The 18,996-nt window shown below is 61.3% G+C and overlaps 1 protein-coding gene across 3 annotated transcripts in view; it reads left to right on the top strand.

Annotated features, from left to right (window-relative positions):
• AP3D1 (adaptor related protein complex 3 subunit delta 1) overlaps positions 1–18,996 on the top strand; it is a 39,654-nt gene that overhangs the window by 18,624 nt on the left and 2,034 nt on the right. Inside the window, exons 5-31 of one of the 3 annotated variants that reach the window (XM_027585182.2) lie at positions 489–596; positions 2,381–2,510; positions 3,355–3,494; positions 3,641–3,714; positions 4,854–4,903; positions 5,998–6,047; positions 6,506–6,554; positions 7,099–7,244; positions 7,324–7,472; positions 7,552–7,782; positions 8,211–8,442; positions 9,418–9,563; positions 9,789–9,930; positions 10,626–10,697; positions 11,365–11,440; positions 11,858–12,051; positions 12,318–12,391; positions 12,482–12,659; positions 12,981–13,040; positions 13,509–13,619; positions 14,477–14,620; positions 15,009–15,056; positions 15,478–15,667; positions 15,939–16,027; positions 16,108–16,193; positions 16,604–16,725; positions 16,818–16,897. In XM_027585182.2, coding sequence (XP_027440983.2) covers positions 489–596; positions 2,381–2,510; positions 3,355–3,494; positions 3,641–3,714; positions 4,854–4,903; positions 5,998–6,047; positions 6,506–6,554; positions 7,099–7,244; positions 7,324–7,472; positions 7,552–7,782; positions 8,211–8,442; positions 9,418–9,563; positions 9,789–9,930; positions 10,626–10,697; positions 11,365–11,440; positions 11,858–12,051; positions 12,318–12,391; positions 12,482–12,659; positions 12,981–13,040; positions 13,509–13,619; positions 14,477–14,620; positions 15,009–15,056; positions 15,478–15,667; positions 15,939–16,027; positions 16,108–16,193; positions 16,604–16,725; positions 16,818–16,897 — 3,171 coding nt within the window. The remainder of the gene's footprint in view (positions 1–488; positions 597–2,380; positions 2,511–3,354; positions 3,495–3,640; positions 3,715–4,853; positions 4,904–5,997; positions 6,048–6,505; positions 6,555–7,098; positions 7,245–7,323; positions 7,473–7,551; positions 7,783–8,210; positions 8,443–9,417; positions 9,564–9,788; positions 9,931–10,625; positions 10,698–11,364; positions 11,441–11,857; positions 12,052–12,317; positions 12,392–12,481; positions 12,660–12,980; positions 13,041–13,508; positions 13,620–14,476; positions 14,621–15,008; positions 15,057–15,477; positions 15,668–15,938; positions 16,028–16,107; positions 16,194–16,603; positions 16,726–16,817; positions 16,898–18,996) is intronic. The other 2 variants (XM_027585184.2, XM_027585183.2) reach the window with 2 other exon arrangements.

Below are 18,996 nucleotides of genomic sequence, written 5' to 3'. Positions count from 1 at the left end.
ATAAATAAACTCTTAAAAAAAAAAAAGGGAAGTCTCCCCAGAGCAAATGTGGGATACAAATGTTTTGCTGGTGTCGAGGTGAGGCCATCGTGCGCTCATGCCATGGGAGCTGCACTGAGTGACCAGGGGTCTGGGCTGGGCATGTGCCGCTCTCGTGGCCGGTTTTCCTGCTCACCTGAGAGAGGAAAGTCAGGCCAGAGGTGGCCTGCCTTCGGGAGGGGCCCAGAGGAGATGTCCTGGCTGTCGTGGAGGAGAAACCCCAGGAGCGGCAGAGGTTCCTGGCTCCCGCACTGGCCCCTCAGCCCCAGGGTTCTCAAGCATGCGGCCCCCTCAAGTGCCGGCCACTGGGCTGGGCCTGGACTGAGGGCCGTGCTCCCTGGAACTGGCGGCTGCTTGGTGCCCCTCATGCAGGCCCAGGCCCAGACCCCAGCCAGGAGCTGGTGTTGCCCGTCGGCACCTGCCTGCTGACTCTTCTCCCTCCTTTGCAGGACCTGAGCAGCCCCAGCCAGTACGACACTGGCGTTGCGCTGACTGGCCTGTCCTGTTTTGTTACCCCAGATCTTGCCAGAGACTTGGCCAATGACATCATGACACTGGTGAGTTTGTGAGTGTGCCCAAGCCTCTTGGCCTTTGTTCTGTGACGTGACTTGGTCTGCCAAGGGGCCTGGAAAACCACGGTTAAACGTCACATCAAAAACCCTCGGGTATGGGCGCCTGGGTGGCTCAGTCGTTGAGCGTCTGCCTTCGGCTCGGGTCATGATCCCAGGGTCCTGGGATCGAGCCCCGTGTCGGGCTCTCTGCTCGGCGGGGGGGCCTGCCTCTCCCTCCCCCACTCCCCCTGCTTGTGTTCCCTCTCTCGCTGTCTCTCTCTCTGTCAAATAAATAAATAAAATCTTAAAAAAAAAAAAAAAAAAACCCTCGGGTGTGCAGAAACGGTCCGGGTTCCCCCAGATGAGATGGGAAACTGAGTTGCTGTGTGTCCCCCCCCCCCCACGCCAGTGTGGGACCCGGCCTCGGGCCATTGTCACCCTCACGTTCTTTCTCCATCTCCTTTCCAGTAGCCCTGCTTGGGGCCAGGGGTGGGTGGCGCCTGGGCGAGCGCCCATGCCATCCAGCGCACGCCCCACCAGCTCCCACCTCACTGCTTCCCAGCAGGCAGTGCGCTCAGTTAGCCACCTCCTTCCTGCCCCATCCCTGACGCCATGTGTCTTTCTCTGGCCGTGGAGTGACTTCTTGTGCTTCAGTCCATTTGAAGGGCAAAAATCCCAGCTGCTGCTTACCTCCAAGGTGTCCAGAGCATTTTTCTAAAAGGGGGACGTTCTCTTAGAAGTCCTGGTTCTCAGGGGCATCAGTCGTTCACCCAAATCTCCAGCTGATTGGGAGGCCATTCCCCATTGGTTTTATCTGGGCAGAGCAAAAGGGTGGCTGCTTCCCTCTCTGGAGAGTTCTTTCCATATATAGGTCAGCCTGTTTGTCGTGTGGATGGGTAGGTCCGGGCTTGTGGTTTCAGACCGTGTGTGCTAGCAGCTTCTAGATGGGGGGCCCGCACACCACAGCCCTGCCTCCTGCAGCCGGCCCCCCACTGTAAGTCGCTTTGCCCACACGTGGCCCCGCTCTTTCGCTCATGTGGTCTCCCTGGTGGCTTTTGAGCCACCACCGCAGGACCCCAGATACGGCCCTTCTGGCCCGATGTGTTGCCGATGTGCTGGTGATGGCAGCTGCAAGTGTGGGAGTACATTAGTGAGTTGTGGGGGCTGGGAGCTTTCCTGGGGTGTGGCTCCCCAGGGCCCGGGCAGGTGGTAAGTGTGCCCACTTGAGGGCCAGCGGCCTTCCTGGCCAGAGCAGAGTTCCAGAAGGACAAGAGCTCCGGGATGGTCCAGTGTGGAGGGGAGCCCCGGACACCCCTTGGCACCCTGCTCTGGGGACAGGCCTTGGACGCCAGAGGAGTCGGAGGCCAGCGTTGACTGGTGAAGGCTCTTTTTCCAGTTCAAGTCCTCTCCCTCTCTCTGTCCTTCACTGGGTTCCAGTGAGTCTCAGAAGGGTCTCGGCCTCGGGAGGGCAGGTCTAGCTAGGGTCATGGACACGGGGAAGCTAGTTTCAGTTCCACACAAGACCCTGTTGTGTGGTCCCTGTGCTCGGGGCTGTGGCACAGGCCCGGCTCGAAGGCCAGAAACCAGATGGGCTGGAGAGAGGGTTGCCCTCCTGGTGACTGAGGGGAGACATGGGTAGGTGTAGGAAGGTGAGCAGGGCGGGTGCAGGGAGGTGAGGCGTGGTCAGTGGAGATGGGGAAACCTGGGTCGTGGGGGGGGGGGGACGCAGGGCAAGTGCGGAGAACAGTAGCAGTGTGGAGGAGAGGCTGACCGGCCCTCTACTCCTGCAGATGTCGCACACCAAGCCATATATCCGGAAGAAGGCTGTACTGATCATGTACAAGGTGTTCCTGAAGTACCCCGAGTCTCTGCGCCCCGCCTTCCCCCGCCTGAAAGAGAAACTGGAGGACCCTGACCCTGGTTTGTTGATTTACGATGGGACGGTGTGGGTGTGCAGGGCTCTGCCAGCATCTGTGCGGACCTGATAGAGGGTGTTGCAAGGGAAGAGTAGGGGTGCTAGGTCCTGGGATTTCCATCCTGGTGTCCCACCACAGACAGCATCTCCTTACTTCTTGGCACCATGAGACACCAGGTTTGCCTTCTGCTTTCCCTGCTCTGGCCCTGGCATCTGCCACGTCTCCAGGGAGCTGGTCCCATTTGTTGGTGTGGGATGTAGACCCCAAGCTCTGGGCGCTGGGCGTCCCCTCTTCCAGGCGCTCACTCAGCAGACACCCACCATCCATGCACGGGGGTGTGCCTGGCTGTGTGGCCGTCTGTCTGCACGTTAGCATTCACGAGTATTCTGATGCCTTGACTCTGGTCCCACACCGCAGGGCTCATGCCAGCCCTCCTCCTGTTCTCGGTCAGTCCTTCCCTCATCGAGGACTCTCTGGGCTGAGCTCACGTCACACAGCTTCTCTAAACGTGAGGCAAGGTTCAGCTTGTCTCGGGGGAACCTGCCTTATATCAGGGAGAATGGCAAGGTGTGGAAAGTTCTGGTAGGGGAAGTAGGAGCCAAGGTGGCAGGTGTGGTGGATGTCCTGCACCGGAGTTACTTTGATCCTTCAAGGGACCAGCCCCACAAACTCAGGTGATGCCTGGCTCTAAGAAGTTTGAACCATGTCCCCCAGGTGATGAGCACAGTGCCAGGCACAAAGCAGGGGTGACCAGCCTACTGAGGAGGACAGTCCTCCTGGATAAGGGTGCAACCTCCATTTTGATGATACTCTTACTGATGAGGAGGTCCCCCTGCTTTACTTCAAAGGGGTGCAGTCAGCAGCGGTCAACGTCATCTGTGAGCTGGCCAGGCGCAACCCCAAAAACTACCTTTCCCTCGCCCCACTGTTCTTCAAGCTGATGACCTCCTCAACCAACAATTGGGTCCTCATTAAAATTATCAAATTGGCAAGTATCCCTCCCGAACTTCCCTTTTCTTACCGAGTGAAAAGGCCCCGGCGTGTCCTGGAAGCGCCCTGGGCGTGTGGGTGGGGGTTGGAGTTGGTGCCGTCTGTTCCTGCCCCGAGTGACCCACCGGCCTCTCTCATACCTAGTTTGGTGCTCTGACCCCCTTGGAGCCAAGGTTGGGCAAGAAGCTGATTGAGCCTCTCACCAACCTGATCCACAGGTGAGCCCTTGAGCCCTTGGCCCTTGCGTGACCCCTGCCATCTGGCACGTGCAGGCCTGCACTCCCTCGGCACAGGGACCCTGGGGAGAGTCTTGTGGTGGAGAAGCAAACACACGCCATGTGCTTTTGCTCCCGAGAGTGAGCTGTGTTGCTAGGGCACCCACTGGCCCTCCTGGGACCCTGGGGGCCAGTGCGTCCTTTCCCTGTGAAGCAGTTTTTGAAACAGAACAGTAACAGCAAAGGAAGGGGGAGCCTGCGGTTATCCTCTAGCTCACGAGGAGACCTCGGCTGTCTGCTGGAAGAGCTGTAGACAGCTGTGTCCCTGGCCGGTTCTGGAATGTCGCAGAAGCTCCCACACCACCTGGGGGCCTGTGCTTGAGTTGTGGGGGCTAAGTGGCAGGTGGCACAGGAGGAGCTGGGGCCTCGAGGCCACATCGGACCTGGGTGTGCGTGAGCCTCCGTCCCCGGGCTCTCCCGCAGATCAGACGGTGAAAGATAATTGGGTGGAACAGGTGCTCTTGGGCTGGGGATGTCTTCGGTTTGAAACACCCACCATCGCTGAGTGTGTGGTGCAGTGCTGTGGTTCCCAGAGGGGATCATAGGAGGCCGTCAGTGTGGTGACCACAGACACGGGCGGGCTGATGGCCCCTGCTCCCTGGGACACGTGGCAGCCACACTCTCAGCCGTCACCTGTGAGAAGGTACGAGTGGAGTAGACGCACCTGCGCCCACCCATGGTGGTCACCCTGGGCCGTGCCCCCCACGTCCCCTAGACATCCCTGGTGGTAGCACCGTGGCCATGGCCTTCTGTGCTCTGCTTGCCTGTGTGCGGCCACGCCTCGCTGCCCCCTGCGTCGCCCCAGGTGGAGCCGGGTGGTGAGGTCCTGGGTTGGGAGACGTTGATGGGGGAGTTAGCTTTCCTTCACAGGCATCACAGAATGGAAAGGTTCTGGGAATGGGTTCAGTGGGTGGTAGTGTGAGAGGCCCCCGTTGGCAGTTAGAAAGGGAGGCTCGTGTGTCCCTTGGGGGATGCCACCGACCCGGGTGACAGCTGTGTGCGTGGGGGCCAGCAGACGTGCGCTTTCCCTGCATTTCTCAGGCGTCCTGGTCCTCACACCTCTGGTCTTCTTCCTCCTCCAGCACGTCTGCCATGTCCCTTCTCTACGAGTGCGTGAACACAGTCATCGCAGGTGAGGGGCCAGCCACCGGGTCTAGGGCAGTCGGCTGTGGCACGTGGAAAGCCCTCCCCGCTCCCACCCTGGACACCGAGGTGGGGCCCCACGGTGCAGGGAAGACCCCAAGATCCTTCGCCCCATGTCCTTGCCACCTCCCTCTGGATCCCCTTGGGAGGCAGGGATGGCTTGTGGCACACCTGTCAGCAAGACCTTTTTCCCTGAGGATTTTAGAGCAAGTCTCAGGCAGCATGCCATCCCCTGTGGATTCTAAGCATAGGAACCTGTTACAAAAAGGTTTCGTGAGATGGGACCAGAAGGCACTTCTCAAAGTCTGCTTGGAGTCCCGCCTGTTTCAGTCAGTCTCCAGCCAAGGCCCACACAGAGCACTGGCTGATGTGTTTCTGCACGCTTGACAAGTTGAGCCTCTCTACCCACATTATTTGTTGGAGCAAGAGTCGTGACCCACGGGGTTCACCTCACTGCTTGCCTGTCTGCCCAAAGCTGTTGGGAAGCCAGCTTTATGGTCCCTCCTCAAGGCCCTGTGGGCAGCCTGAAATTCAGCAGTTTGCAGGAAGCTGGCCCAGGGTCCACACTCCATGATTAGAGCCATGTGGTCCCTGAGGCTCAGTGACACTGGCAGAGAGGAAGGGTGGGCCTTTGGGGCCAGCTAATGCCCAGAGGCAGCAAATGCAGGACCTGGAGAGCAAGTCTCTGTGTCTGGAGTGGTCGGTGGGGGAAACCAGGATATAGTAGGGTCAGAGCTGCCCACGGTGATGGGCAGGGGGCTTGGGGGCATAGGGCGAGGCAGCAGGCCTGGTACATGGCAGGGTTGGTGGGTCTCAAGTGGTTCTGAGAGCCAGCAGGTGGGGTTGGCCCAGGCTCTGCGGACCTGTCCTGGATGGGGGTGCCTGCTGTGGGGTTGTGGTCTGTGCTTCCGGCCATAGAGCGCCAGCAACCAGATGCCATCTCGCGAGCCAGCCTCCCCGGGAGAGCTGTTGGGCTAACAGTGCCTGGTGTGGTGTCCCAGTGCCCAGGGTGGACGCGGGTGAGTGGGCCTCTGCACGTGGGTGAGGCTTGGCGAGTTCCTGAGGCGAGGTTTTCTGTTTCAGTTCTCATCTCTCTGTCCTCTGGCATGCCTAACCACAGCGCTAGCATCCAGGTACGTCCCTGGGTGCAGACCGTGCCGTGAGCTGCAGTCCAGACTGTGCCGTGAGCTGCAGTCGGGAGCAGCCTGGGGAAGGGGCGGCGGGCAGGGAATATGCCGCCCGCCCCACATCTGCAGTCGTCACTCACATACGGTGCCCTGCACTGGACCCTGGCCAGCCTTTGTCTGTGCAGTTGACAAAGGGGGGGGTGGACACAAATTTTAGCGCCCCTGGAAGCTGCCAGGTGTCAGTGGGTGCATCGGCAGGCATTCCCCAAACGTGTGTCCGTGTGAGTGCTTGCAGGCAACTGGCCTGCTTGTGTGATGGGTGCTGCACCGAGTGGGGCCCGGCGTCCTCCACCCTCCCTGGTCCCTGGGCCTCCGGGCTGGATCCAGGGTACGAGGTGGGCCTGTGGTCACTGACTGCACTCTTGCCTCAGGAGGCATGACTACTGTCACCTTCCCCTTTGCAGCTTTGCGTTCAGAAATTGAGGATATTGATAGAAGACTCCGATCAGAACTGTGAGTTTCTCCTCTCCCTGCACACCCCATAGGTCCTGCGCCCGAAGCCTTTGCGGCGCCGGGGCTGTCGGCCTCGTAGGAAACCAGACGCTCGCACTCCTCTGCTGTGCGGCCCGCGCGCACTTGACGCCGGGTCTTTCTGTTTGGGGCAGGGAAGGGCTCCCGGACCTGGCCTGTGCAGGGCTGGACAGTGACTTTTCCCAGCTCTACGGGCCCGGCAACGTCTGCCGCTGTGGCGGTGGGAGGCACGGCCCATGCTTGGGCCGGGGGCGTTCACAGAACCAGGCTTCGTGTCGGACGTGGCCCGTGGTCTGCAGTTCACCACCCTGGCTTTAGAGGCTTGTGTGTTTGGGTCGGTCAGGGGCAGACTGTGGCACCCGGCCCCCGGTGTGCCGCTTAGGACCCCTGGGGGCCTGCATGCGGCCGATTCTGATCGCGTCTAGGTGGTCGGGCTCGGGCTGCAGACCCGGCCTCGCTCTTTCTGTGCAGGCCCCGAAGCCCGTGAGGGCGTGTCCAGGTTAACTGCATCTCGCCATCTCTGCAGTGAAGTACCTGGGCCTGCTGGCCATGTCCAAGATCCTGAGAACACACCCCAAGTCGGTGCAGGCCCACAAGGACCTGGTCCTGCAGTGTCTGGACGACAAGGATGAGTCCATCCGCCTGCGGGCCCTCGACCTCCTGTACGGAATGGTGTGTGCCTCGCCCTGGGCCTGCTCGCCCCGCCCCCTCCGGCCCCACCCCACCCTCACCAGCTCCTCCCCGCTCCCAGGTGTCCAAGAAGAACCTGGTGGAGATTGTCAAGAAGCTGATGAGCCACGTGGACAAGGCCGAGGGCACGACTTACCGCGATGAGCTGCTGACGAAGATCATCGACATCTGCAGCCAGTGCAACTACCAGCACATCACGAACTTCCAGTGGTCCGTGCCCCCACTGCCCAGGGGGGTGGGAGGGGGGGTGCTGGCGCCAGGGGCACGCCTCAAGGGCTCCCTCCTGCAGGTACATCAGTGTCCTGGTGGAGCTGACCCGGCTGGAGGGCACCCGCCACGGCCACCTCATCGCTGCACAGATGCTGGACGTGGCCATCCGCGTGAAGGCCATCCGCAAGTTCGCTGTGTCGCAGATGTCTGCGCTGCTCGACAGCGCACACCTGGTGGCCAGCAGCACCCAGCGCAACGGCATCTGTGAGGTGCTCTACGCGGCTGCCTGGATCTGTGGCGAGTTCTCTGAGTGAGTGGCTCCCCGGAGGGAGAGGTGTGCTGGCAGACCTGTGTCCCCCGGCCCCTGGTGGCTGCCCTGGTCTCTCCTTCCTGGGGTTTCTCTCTGCCGAAAGCGTTTCCCACCCCGAGAACAAGTGAGAAGCCGGTCCCAGCGTGGCCCAGGACGGCTGCGTCTGTCCCCAGCTCTCTTTTCCTTGCCCGTTGCAGCTGCGGACTCTCCGTCACCCACATGGTGCTGTTGGTTCGCTTTTGTTTGCTCTTCTCGATGTTTTTGCCTGCAGCTACTGTGTAATTATCTCTTGGTCACTGTGCTTTCTTCCTTAGAGTTCTCTCTCTCCCCCGGATAGGGGAGTATGCCGATGTGACCCCTGTAGCAGAGCGGTCCTGGGGTTGGGAGCCACAGGGGTGGCGTGCTCATCAGGCCTTCCCTGTTCTCAGGCACCTGCAGGAGCCCCACCAGACCCTCGAGGCCATGCTGCGGCCCAAGGTCACTACCCTGCCTGGCCACATCCAGGCCGTGTACGTGCAGAACGTGGTCAAGCTGTACGCATCCATCCTGCAACAGAAGGAGCAGGCTGCAGAGCCAGAGGCGGCCCAGGACGTTACCCAGCTCATGGTGGACCGGCTGCCACAGTTCGTGCAAAGCGCGGACCTGGAGGTCCAGGAGCGGGTCAGTGTTTCTCAGGGGGCTCCCGCCTCTGGAAGAGCCCATATCTCATGCTTGTGTTTTCCCAATAGCATCCAGCTTTGCCTTTCCCCAAGGGCAACTTGGAGAAATCCGTTTTCCAGGGCTCTGCCCCAGCCGGGGATGTGGGCAGATCTGGGCCCACCCGTGGTGGGGCAGGCAGGGGGTGCTGGCCCACAGGGGGGCCTGGGGAGGGGAAGGAGACACGAGACAGCAAACAAGTGGGAGCTGCTGTAAGGGTGTGTCGTTGGCCTTTGAGGGAAGCATCCTGTTGGCAGCGGGGTTCTCAGTGGGTGAGGACTGGGGTTCCTGCCGTGGGGAGAGCTGGTTTGGCACGTCCTGTGCGACAGCAGCTGGGTGGGAGTTTGGGGTGGCAGTGTGGGCATCAGAGGCCAGGCCGCTTCTGGTGCCCTGTGAGCGACACAGGGCCCTCAGGTATCCGAACTGCACACGAGCATTGAATGTCACTCGCTGGGCCCTGGTCCTCCACGGTTGAGAGCATCTGCACGACATTAGTGCAGCTGGTGGCTATGGTCCCCTAGCTGTGAGTCACTTTGTGAGCCACGCTCGGGCAAAGTCCTAAGTCGGAGCCCGCAGATGACAGCAGCACAGAGGTGCCTATGTGTCTCCTGGAAGCAGGAACTGCAGGCCACTGGGGCCGCCCAGGCCTGTCCAGGCGATTCTCTTGGACAACAGTGCTCCCTCTGCTCATGACCCCCACGTCTTATTTGTGGGCTGGTTTCTTCCTCGCTGGATGCTTCTTCCACAGAGCCCATGGCTTCTGGGAGCTTTCGGATGTTCTCAGTAGGGTTCAGGCCAGCAGGGTTCAGGCAAGGGGCTTCCATGCTCGCCTTCCTTGGGCTGCGCATCCACGTGGTCCGAGCAATGAGCTGCGTTGCCTAGTGGCCTTCAGGGCTAGTCCTCTGTGACCCCCTTGTGATGCCCCTGTGGTCCCCTCAGGCGTCCTGCATCTTGCAGCTGGTCAAGCACATCCAGAAGCTTCAGGCCAAGGACGTGCCAGTGGCAGAAGAAGTGAGCGCCCTCTTTGCTGGGGAGCTGAATCCAGTGGCCCCCAAGGCACAGAAGAAAGTTCCGGTTCCCGAAGGGTGAGCTGCACGGCCAGTCAGACGACATGGGTCGGGATGGGAGGCAGTGCAGCAGGATGTCGACTGATGTCTCTGTCCTGGGTAGCTGTGATCGCACGTGGCGGCTTAGCCTTCGTGTCCTTGTCTCCAAGAGGACAGGGCTGTTCCTGCTCCGTGTGCCGCCGTGAGCGTCCAGGGCTAGGCACTCGGGCCGGGGCTGCTCTGTGACCTCACTGTGTCTTGTAGCCTGGACCTGGATGCTTGGATCAATGAGCCGCCCTCAGACAGCGAGTCTGAGGACGAGAAGCCCAAGGGCATCTTCCACGAGGAGGAGCAGCGCCATGCCAAGCAGCGGCTGCCAGAGGCAGATGAGGAGGAGCTAGCCCGGGTGAGCACCGGCTGTGTGGAGGCAGGGTTCCTGCCCACCGCGGCCTCCGGGGCAGATGGCCTCGCTCGAGCACGCTGACCCCTGTGAGCTCACGTGTGCTGTGCGTGGTCCTAGCAGATTTGGGCTCAGCGCTGTGGTCCTCCAGGGAGCAAGCACTCAGCTGCCCTTTGAAGTCTGGGTTGGGTTTCGTTGAAACGAGAAGTGGCTTCTCTGGAGCCCAGAGCTCCTCAGAAAGAGCCAAGGGGGCCTGACCTGGTGTCTGGGGGCTTCTGCTCCATGCCTCCTGGGTGCAGGATTACAACGTGCAACATTCAGAAAGCCTGGAAAAGAACAGAGATACTGTGTTACCCCAGCTCCCCATCCCACTATGTGTGGTTCCTTTGTTTCTGAAATAAGAGGTGCCCCCCAGGAGTCCTTCCTCCCACCCCTATGCAGGCTGAATATCCAGGCAATGGGAGCTGACTCCCAGCTCAGCTCTTTGGAGCTGAAAGGCCTCAGACAGCTCATCCAACCTATCTGGGCTCCCATCCCTGAAACAGAGATGGTCATCCTCACCTCTTCGGGTCGTTCTTGACCCCGTTCCTGCTCCTGCTGTGGTCTTCTTTTTGGCTGAGGGCTGACAGTAAAGTTCTGTGGCCTAGCAGGGTGGGTGTGTGACCCACGTGCGTTCATGGACTTAAATCCTGTCCCTGCAGCGTCGAGAAGCCCGGAAGCAGGAACAGGCCAACAACCCGTTCTACATCAAAAGTTCCCCGTCCCCCCAGAAGGTAAGGCTGGGTCCAGGTCAGCCTCGACAGACACCCTCCCCCCCCCACAACCCCCTAGGGGTCCCATCTGCGGGATGGCACTTCGTTGTCACAGTAGGTCCATGTGGCCCAGCTGCCAGGTGGGTTCCACCCACAACACCGAGTACAGGCAGCTGCACGTTCCAGCTCTTGATCCAGGTGCTGCCCGCTGCCCTCATTCCTGTTCTCCACCCGCAAGGCTCCCCCAGACGGACACCGCTGCGCGTGGGTGCTCTCTTGGTTCCCTTCTCTTGGGATTGCCAGGTCACCTTGTGACTCTGCTCAGCCCTCTCAGGGCCCGCAGGCGGCCCCTGCCTGCCGCACGCACCCTCACCAGCTCCTGTAACGTCTGGCTTTCTGACTTCAGCCGTCCTGGTGGGCACCAAGTGCTCATTAGGTTCCGGCCTGCACTGCTTTTCTAAACTAAGTAGGTGATCGAGACAGAGAAAGTGGGCGGAAGCTTTCTGACTTGTTCACACTGACAGACCAGTTCCCCAGTCTGTAGGGAGCCACGCCCCCACCCCCCCCCCAGCGGGATCCCACACACCCCAGGCCATCTGCATGTTTCGTGCTGGGCCGCAGCCCCTCCTCAGGCATCCCCATCTGTCGTGTGTTCTGCCCAGTAACGCCTTGATTCTTGCTTCTCCAGCGGTACCAGGACATGCCAGGTGTGGAGCACATACCCGTGGTGCAGATAGACCTCTCGGTGCCCCTGAAGGTGCCAGGCAAGTATTTGCACGGGCAGTGTGAGCAAGGTGGGTGGGGGCCGGTTCTAGCTCCTGGCGTTGAAAGCCTCCAGCCAGCCATGCACGCTCTCTGCCGCACCCCTGCTGCCTCCTTGGCTGTGGTGGGTCCCAACTTGGAGGGTGAATGGGGGGCACAGGCCAAGGGCCCACGCGTCTTAATGCTGGTGCCACGTCGTTCCTTCCCCTAGCCCCAGCCCCTCACCTACCCTAGCTGCTCTGGGCCTGCCTGTCGGCGTTCAGAAAGCCTCTGCTCACCTCCCTCTGGCACAGAGCACAGTGGGCTCTCCGTGCTGAGCCCCTGGGGGGCCCCCCACCCACACATGGCTCTCAGGGCTGGGGCTGGTCTGGGCGATGGCAGGGCAGTGGCTGAGCACCGGGTCATGCGCGCACCCACAGGGATGCCCATGTCGGACCAGTACGTGAAGCTGGAGGAGGAGCGCAGACACCGGCAGAGGCTGGAGAAGGGCAGGAAGAAGAAGAAGACGAAGGAGAAGGGCAAGCCCCGGCGCCACGGCTCCCTGCACACAGAGAGTGACGAGGACATCACCCCGGCGCAGCAGGTGGACATTGTCACCGAGGAGATGCCCGAGGTCAGCCCCCTGGGGCGCCCCCACTCTCACGCCCCGGGGCACAGGGAGGCTTGGAGCCCGCACGCACTGTGCCCCAGGCCCCGGAGAGGGGTCTAGAGCTGTGAGCGGGAGAGCCTGGCACATCCCGACCTCGCTTCCTGCCCCAGATGAGGGCCCCTCTCGAGCGTGGGCCTGGTTGTCCTTTTCTGAGAAGCGGGGCAGGGGCTCCACAGACGCGTTGGGCTTGGGGCCGGGTGGACTGGACACAGAGCTCCTCTCTCCCTCAGAATGCTCTCCCTAGTGATGAAGATGACAAAGACCCCAACGACCCCTACAGGGCCCTGGATATCGACCTGGACAGGTAGGCCTGGGGGCGGGGCCGGGCCTGCCCCGGGCTCTGTGTCCTCCGGGACCCTGTCCGCACACTCGTGACCCGCCTGCCCGCCCCCAGGCCCCTGGCCGACAGCGAGAAGCTGCCTGTCCAGAAACACAGAAACGTGGACGCCTCCAAGTGTGCTGACAAAGAGGACGTCCCCGGCGTGGAAAAGAAGGCCAAGAAGCCCAAGAAAAAGGAGAAGAAGCACAGAGAGAAGGAACGAGAGAAGACGGAGAAGGGGAAGGAGAAGGAGGTACGGGGGCCCCGCAGACACCCCCCCGCTGAGCCTCACGGCCCTCTGTGTCCACCGTGTGGTCACCCCGGGGGAAGAGCTGGGGCTTTTAAAGAAGTGTGGACCACGGGTCGTGCTGCTGTCTCACGGGCTGGCGCTCACGGACGTCTGAGGCTGCTTGTTCTGACGAGCAGAGAGCCGGAAGCACCGCCCCGGGCCCCAGCCCTGACGTTGTGGTCAGTTCCCTGTGCGCTGGGGTCCTGCAGAGCTGAAGCCGCCTGGCTGGTTGGCTGGAGCCTGTCTTGCTACTTAAGCCAAAGGCCTATCTTTCTGTGGTTTCAGGGCGAGGACTTAGACTTCTGGCTGTCCACCACGCCGCTGCCTGCTGCAGCCCCAGCCCTGGTAAGAGCCTGGGCGGCGGCCTGTGCCGGCCCTGCACGGTCCCCCATGGGCCCTTGATCGATCTGCCTGTCCGAGGCGTCCGGGGACACCACCTCTGGGCTCTGCCCACCCCAGGGGTGTGTGGATGTTGGGGCGCCCTTGCACAGACCAGCCAGATGTGGGCCAGCCCAGTCCCCTGCCTACGGTCTGGCCCAGTTGGTGGCTCTGAGAACGGCCCTGAGCACAAACGGCCCTGCGGCTCCTGAGCTGGGCGCAGCCTTGAGCCGTTGCTTCCTGTTAAGGATGGGGCCTGGGGGCCTGGGCGGTGACCGCACTTAGGGCCCCCAGACCGCCCCTGGGCCAGCCGCTTGCGCCGTGTGGCGGCCACGCGCCTTGGTGCTGACCAGAGAGGCCGGGCCGGGATGGGGGCGGGTGGAGGACACAGAGACCTCGCCGCCCCCTTGAGCCTCACCACGCGGCCTCCTGCAGGAAGAGCCGGAAGCGAATGCCATCGTCGCTGCCCCTCAGGAAGAGGGTGAGGGACCCCAGAGAGGGGAGCAGGGCGACGAGGGGGAGGACAGCACGGAGGGCCGCGAGAAGGTGAGGGCACCCGCCCTGTGGCTGGCGGGGGGCTGGCTGCCTGCGGCCCGAATCCTGCGGGGGGCGTCTGGTCGCCGTGCCTCTGGGCTCCTGGTTTTCACAACAGCTTGGCTGTCGCCCGCCTGCTGTAAAGGTCATCTCTGTAGGGAACGTGGTCCAGTGCTATCGACTGCGTCCACAGGGCTGTGCAGCCCTTCTGTCTCTGCTTACTCCCATCTCCCCAAAAGCAACCCCACGCCCGTCAGCCGTTATTCCCCATTTCCTCCCCGGCCCCCGGCCCCCATGAGCTCCTTTCCCGCCCATGGATGAGCCTGTTCTGGACGTGTCACCCACGTGGACTCACACCCCATGTGGCCCTCTGTGTCTGGCTCCCTCCCTGAGCGTCGTGGGCTCGCAGTCCGTCCCTGGGTAGCGCATGTGGGCGCCTCGCTCCTGTTCAAGGCTGTGGGACGTGCCCGTGCGTGGGGGACACGCTGTGTGTATCCACTCGCCTGCTGAAGTTTCTGCCTTTCGGTTGTCATGAATTGTGCTCCCGTGAACAGGGGTGGGCAGGTTTCTTCGTGGATGTGTGTTCTCATCTGTCTTGGGTACGGCGAGGAGCTGGTGTCTGGGTTCTTGCTGCTCTCCCCATGGGTTTGTACCTGTGGGCAGCGACCTTCCACTGAGCAGTGGGTTTCCAGGTGCTCGCCTCTTCCCCATGGGCCTGGGGCTTGCTGCTCCGTCCGCTCTGCCACGCAGGAGAGTGTTGCTGACGTGTGTCCGCGGCCTCCTGAGTCACCACGGCCTGTGCCTTCCTTGCTGGGCACCGCCGGCCGGAGAAGTTAAGAGTTAACCCTGATCTGCCCTTTGGGTTCCAGAAATCTTCTAAGCATAAAAAGAAGAAGCACAAGAAGGAGAAGGAGGAGAAATCTAAAGACAAGAAAAAATCCAAGAAGAAGCCTCCCAGCGACGAGGCGGCAGAGCCTGTCGAGAACGGCGCACTTGATGAGGAGCCTCTCCCGGTGAGGGGTACTTCACTCGCCTCCCGCGGGCCCGGGGCGCCTCCACAGCCCGCCAAGGCCTCGGCGCAGGGAGAGAGCCCAGCCGAGTCTAGGAGCTGCGTCCACGGGCCGGCGGGCAGTGGGGCCTCGGCGCGGGTGGGTGAGCCCCGGGGGCTCTGGGCATCAGGGAGGCGGTGCTGTCACATGACAGGAGTCCCTAAGGTGCAGGCTCATGTTGTCCGGGGCCCAGGGAGGCTCCTTGGGGCCCCCCCCCCGCCCGCCCCCGGTTCTTCGGTTCCAGTGTTTTCCGCCTGGAGTGCTTGGCAGGTCGTGACAGGCCCTGTTGTGTCGGGAGCCGTCACCTTCGGGTTCTCCCTGGCCCAAGCTGAGTGTTCTCCTCTGTTTCCAGCCCATGTCCAGCTACTGCCTCCTGGCCGAAAATTCCTACATCAGGATGGTGAGTGGTGTGGGCGTTTTAGAGCACCAGGGGCTGGGGTAGGTGGAGTCCTTTCTCTGGGTATGTGGAGGGAGGCGGTGGGGTCTTGGCGACAGCGGAGGCTACGAGTGCGTCCGAGGGCTCCTGCGCCTAGAGCCTCCCCCACTGGAGCCTTTCTGGGGGGAGAGGGGCAAGGGAGTACTTTCTGGTGCGTGGGGCAAAGGGCCGGCGTGACGGCCAATGGCCGTCAGAGAAAGGGCTGGAGTTGCTGGAACCACAGGCAGCATGGAATTCTGTTCCTTGTGTAGGGATTTGGGTACTTTTTCTTCTCAGAGGTGATCTGCGTTTGTATAGCAAGTGGTGCCGGCATTCCCCAGGCCCCTTGTGCAGGCCCGGAAGGGGGCTCCGGGGGGCACTGGCTGACCCTGACCTTGCCCCGCAGACGTACGACATCCAGGGCAGCCTGCAGAAGGACAGCCAGGTCACTGTGTCTGTTGTCCTGGAGAATCAGAGCCGCAGCTTCCTCAAGAACATGGAGCTCAACGTGCTGGATTCGCTCAACGCCAGGCTGGCCCGGCCGGAGGGCTCCTCCGTCCGCGACGGCGTGCCCGTGCCTTTCCAGTTGCCCCCAGGTGTGTGCGCCGCCGGCAGGCTGCCCGGGGCTGGCGGGAGGCCAGAGGCTCCTGCTGTTGCGGCCCCTCCATCCGGTCCCTGGACCCCATTCCCGTTCTGTCACCTGGCATCCCTCAGGGGCTGAGCCTGGTTTTCTGACCAAGGTGGACAGCACTGAGGACGGGCCCTGGGTGGGGTTTATCCCTGCCACCCGCCAGGGTGCGGGATGGCGGTGGGGCACTGCCCCACGCCGCTCTCGGGCCCCGCTCCTTCTCGCCTCCCCCTCCCCAGGCATCTCCAACGAGGCCCAGTTTGTGTTCACCATCCAGAGCATCGTCATGGCCCAGAAGCTCAAGGGGACCCTGTCCTTCATTGCCAAGGTAGCAGGGCTCGAGGCGGTGTCGGGAGCCTGTGGGACAGTGCCCTGCTCCCCACTCATTCTGTGCACCTGCTCCCACAGAACGACGAGGGCTCGACCCATGAGAAGCTGGACTTCAAGCTGCACTTCAGCTGCACCTCGTACTTGGTCACGACGCCCTGCTACAGGTGTGCGGCACCCCCCCTCCGCAGCCCCGTCCTGCCCGCTGTGCAGCGAGCACGCAGGCAGTGCGGGTGCACAAGGCTGCTCGGGCCAGACGCTGGTTCTCTCCCGGCGCCAGAGGCCGGCGTGGACCCCGCCCTATCCCACGGTCCCTCCATGCGTGTCTATGTCCTGGTCTGCTCTTTTTAGGACGCTGGTCATATTGGATTAGGGTCCTGTTTCCAAAAACAGTCACATTCTGAGGTCTGGGGGTCAGGATTCAACATGGGAATTTGGGGGAGGTACGGGTTAGCCCATGACCTCTCCTAGGACCCTCAGAGACCTGGAGCTGCAAACACCCAAAGGAAGGCAGCACCCGGAGGGGGCTGGGGAGCCTGCGTGTGCTCAGCGTCCCTGTGCTGTGTCCTACCCGCAGTGACGCCTTCGCCAAGTTGTTGGAGTCTGGGGACCTGAGCATGAGCTCAATCAAAGTCGATGGCATTAGTATGTCCTTCCAGAACCTTCTGGCGAAGATCTGTTTTCACCACCATTTTTCTGGTAAGAGGTGGGATGTGGCTTTTAGCGCCTGTGTGGTGGTCCCTCTGCTCCCTGCCAGCCAGCTCCGGCCTCACGCGCCCCGTCCGTTGCAGTGGTGGAGAGAGTCGACTCCTGCGCCTCCATGTACAGCCGCTCCATCCAGGGCCACCACGTCTGCCTCCTGATGAAGAAGGTGAGCCTGGGGGCCGCGTGCGCCTGCGCCTCCACTGCTGGGTCCACGTGGGAATAGTCTTTGCTGCTTCTCTCCCCTCGTGTCCAAGGGTCCGTGGCCTTCCCTCGTTCCTGACATGGGCAGTGTGTGTGTTTTCTCATTTTTCTTGGTCATTCTGGCCAAAGGTTTATCAATTCCCTCAAATTTTTTTTTTAATGACTTTTTTAGGGGCACCTGGGGGGCTTAGCCGCTTGAGTGTCTGACTCTTGATCTCGGCTCAGGTCTCGATCTCGGGGTCTTGAGTTCAAACCCCACGCTGGGCTCCGCGCTGGGTGTGGAACCTGCTTCAAAATAAAACTACCCTTTTAGGAACTTCGCTGTTTTTATAAGCAGCAAGTAAATTTTGTGGAGTTCTGTTCTTTTTCTCCTTTCTGCCCACTTTGTGTTTATTTTGCGCTCTTGTATGTTGGTTTAGGTGGGAGCTGAGACTTTCCTTCTCTCATGTAGTATTCAGTCCTATACATTTCCCTCGAAGCAGCCCGTTTGCTGATCCCCACAAATTTCCATACGTTCCGTTTTCATATTTCTGTAGAGCTCACAACATACCCCGATGTCTGTCCCCAGTTCTGTGAGCCACAGGTTACTCAGAAGTGTGGCGTGTTTGGATGGTTTTCTACTCCCGATTTCTAGTTTGATGCCACTCTGGTTGGAGGACGCGCTGCTTCTGTTTTCAGGTTTTTGAAAGCGTGGAGGTTTGTGTTCTGGCCGCAGACGTGGTCGGTTGTGGCGGGTGGCGTTCCGTGGGTACGTGGAAACGGTTGAGTGCTCTGCCTGTAGAGCGGACCGCCCCGTGGCAGTCACCAGGCTCTGCTGGCGGTGGTCCCAACTCCTCTGGGCCCCTGCAGACAGGATCGCCAGCGACACAGACACCCGAGTGAGCAGCACACAGGTTGCCCATTCCCTGTGCCGTGGGGCTCAGTCCGTGTCTGCTAGAGGGTGTCGACGGGCGTCACGGCGTCTTGACCCTCAAAGGTCCCTCTTTCTTCATCTCACGGGGTTTACTCTGCCATCCAGTCCTTTCACGTCAGACAAAAAGCCCCTCTTGCTGTCTTGTGATCGGTGTTGACATGGTGTGTCTGTCTCTTGCTGGCGGGAGTGCTCGCACACGCTGTCCACGGGGGCCACATGTTCTTGGCGCCGTGGGCACTCAGGCCGTGCCCGGGGCTCCTCCTGCTGCCTTTCCCGTCTCTGCCTTCCAGTTCTGCGCCGGCCTCTCTGTCCTGCATCTTGGGCTCAGCGTTTGCCGCCCGCTGGCCCCTCGGCCCCGTGGTCACCCTCCACACACTGGCCGTCCGTGGGCTGCGGGGTCCTTCCCCGGACTAGTTTTCCTGGACCTCCTTTCGGTGCTTTCAAATCCTGCCCCTTCCAGGGCACCCGGCTGGCTCCGTTGGAGCATCTGACGCTTGATCTCGGGGTCATGAGTTCAAGCCCCCTTTCGAGCCCCACGTTAGGGGTAGAGATGGCTTAAAAATCTTTCCAAAAACAAATTTAAAGTCGTGCCCCTTCCTTTTGCAGCTGAGTATTCTTGCTGAGAGCCCCGGCCCTCGACCCTTCCTGGTGGGAGGGCGCGGTTTGCCGCCCTGAGGTTTCTCTGTGCCGGCAGCCGCGGCATCCGGGCAACACTGCTCCGGGGCTGTCTAGCCATTGGGAGTCTGCTCACTTCTTGAATGTTTGCATTTTCACGTTTTGCACAATTTTGGATGTTTTTAGCTATTATTTAAATCCGTTCTCAGGGGGGTTCGGTCAGTTGAGTGTCCAACTCTTGGTTTTGGCCCAGGTCACGATCTCAGGATTGTGAGATCAAGCCCTGCTTGGGGCTCCACACTCAACAGGGAGTCTGAAGATTCTCGCACTCGTGCACGGTCGCCCTCCCGCTCTCAAATCAATCAGTCATTTTTTTAAAAACCCTTTTTCGGCACTGGGTTCTTTCTGCTGTCCCTGTGGCGTCCCAACAGCAGGCATCTGGAGCGGTGTGTTCCCATCCCCGCCCCCACCTTCTGTCTGTCCCGCGGGGCTGTCGTAGCTGTCGGGACACCTACCCGGTGCGCGTTTCATGCTGA

This window comes from Zalophus californianus, chromosome 1 (assembly GCF_009762305.2).
Source record: "Zalophus californianus isolate mZalCal1 chromosome 1, mZalCal1.pri.v2, whole genome shotgun sequence".
Lineage (NCBI taxonomy): Eukaryota > Metazoa > Chordata > Mammalia > Carnivora > Otariidae > Zalophus > Zalophus californianus.
The sequence above is the reverse complement of the archived record's forward strand: the minus strand, read 5'-3'. Positions and strand labels throughout refer to the sequence as shown.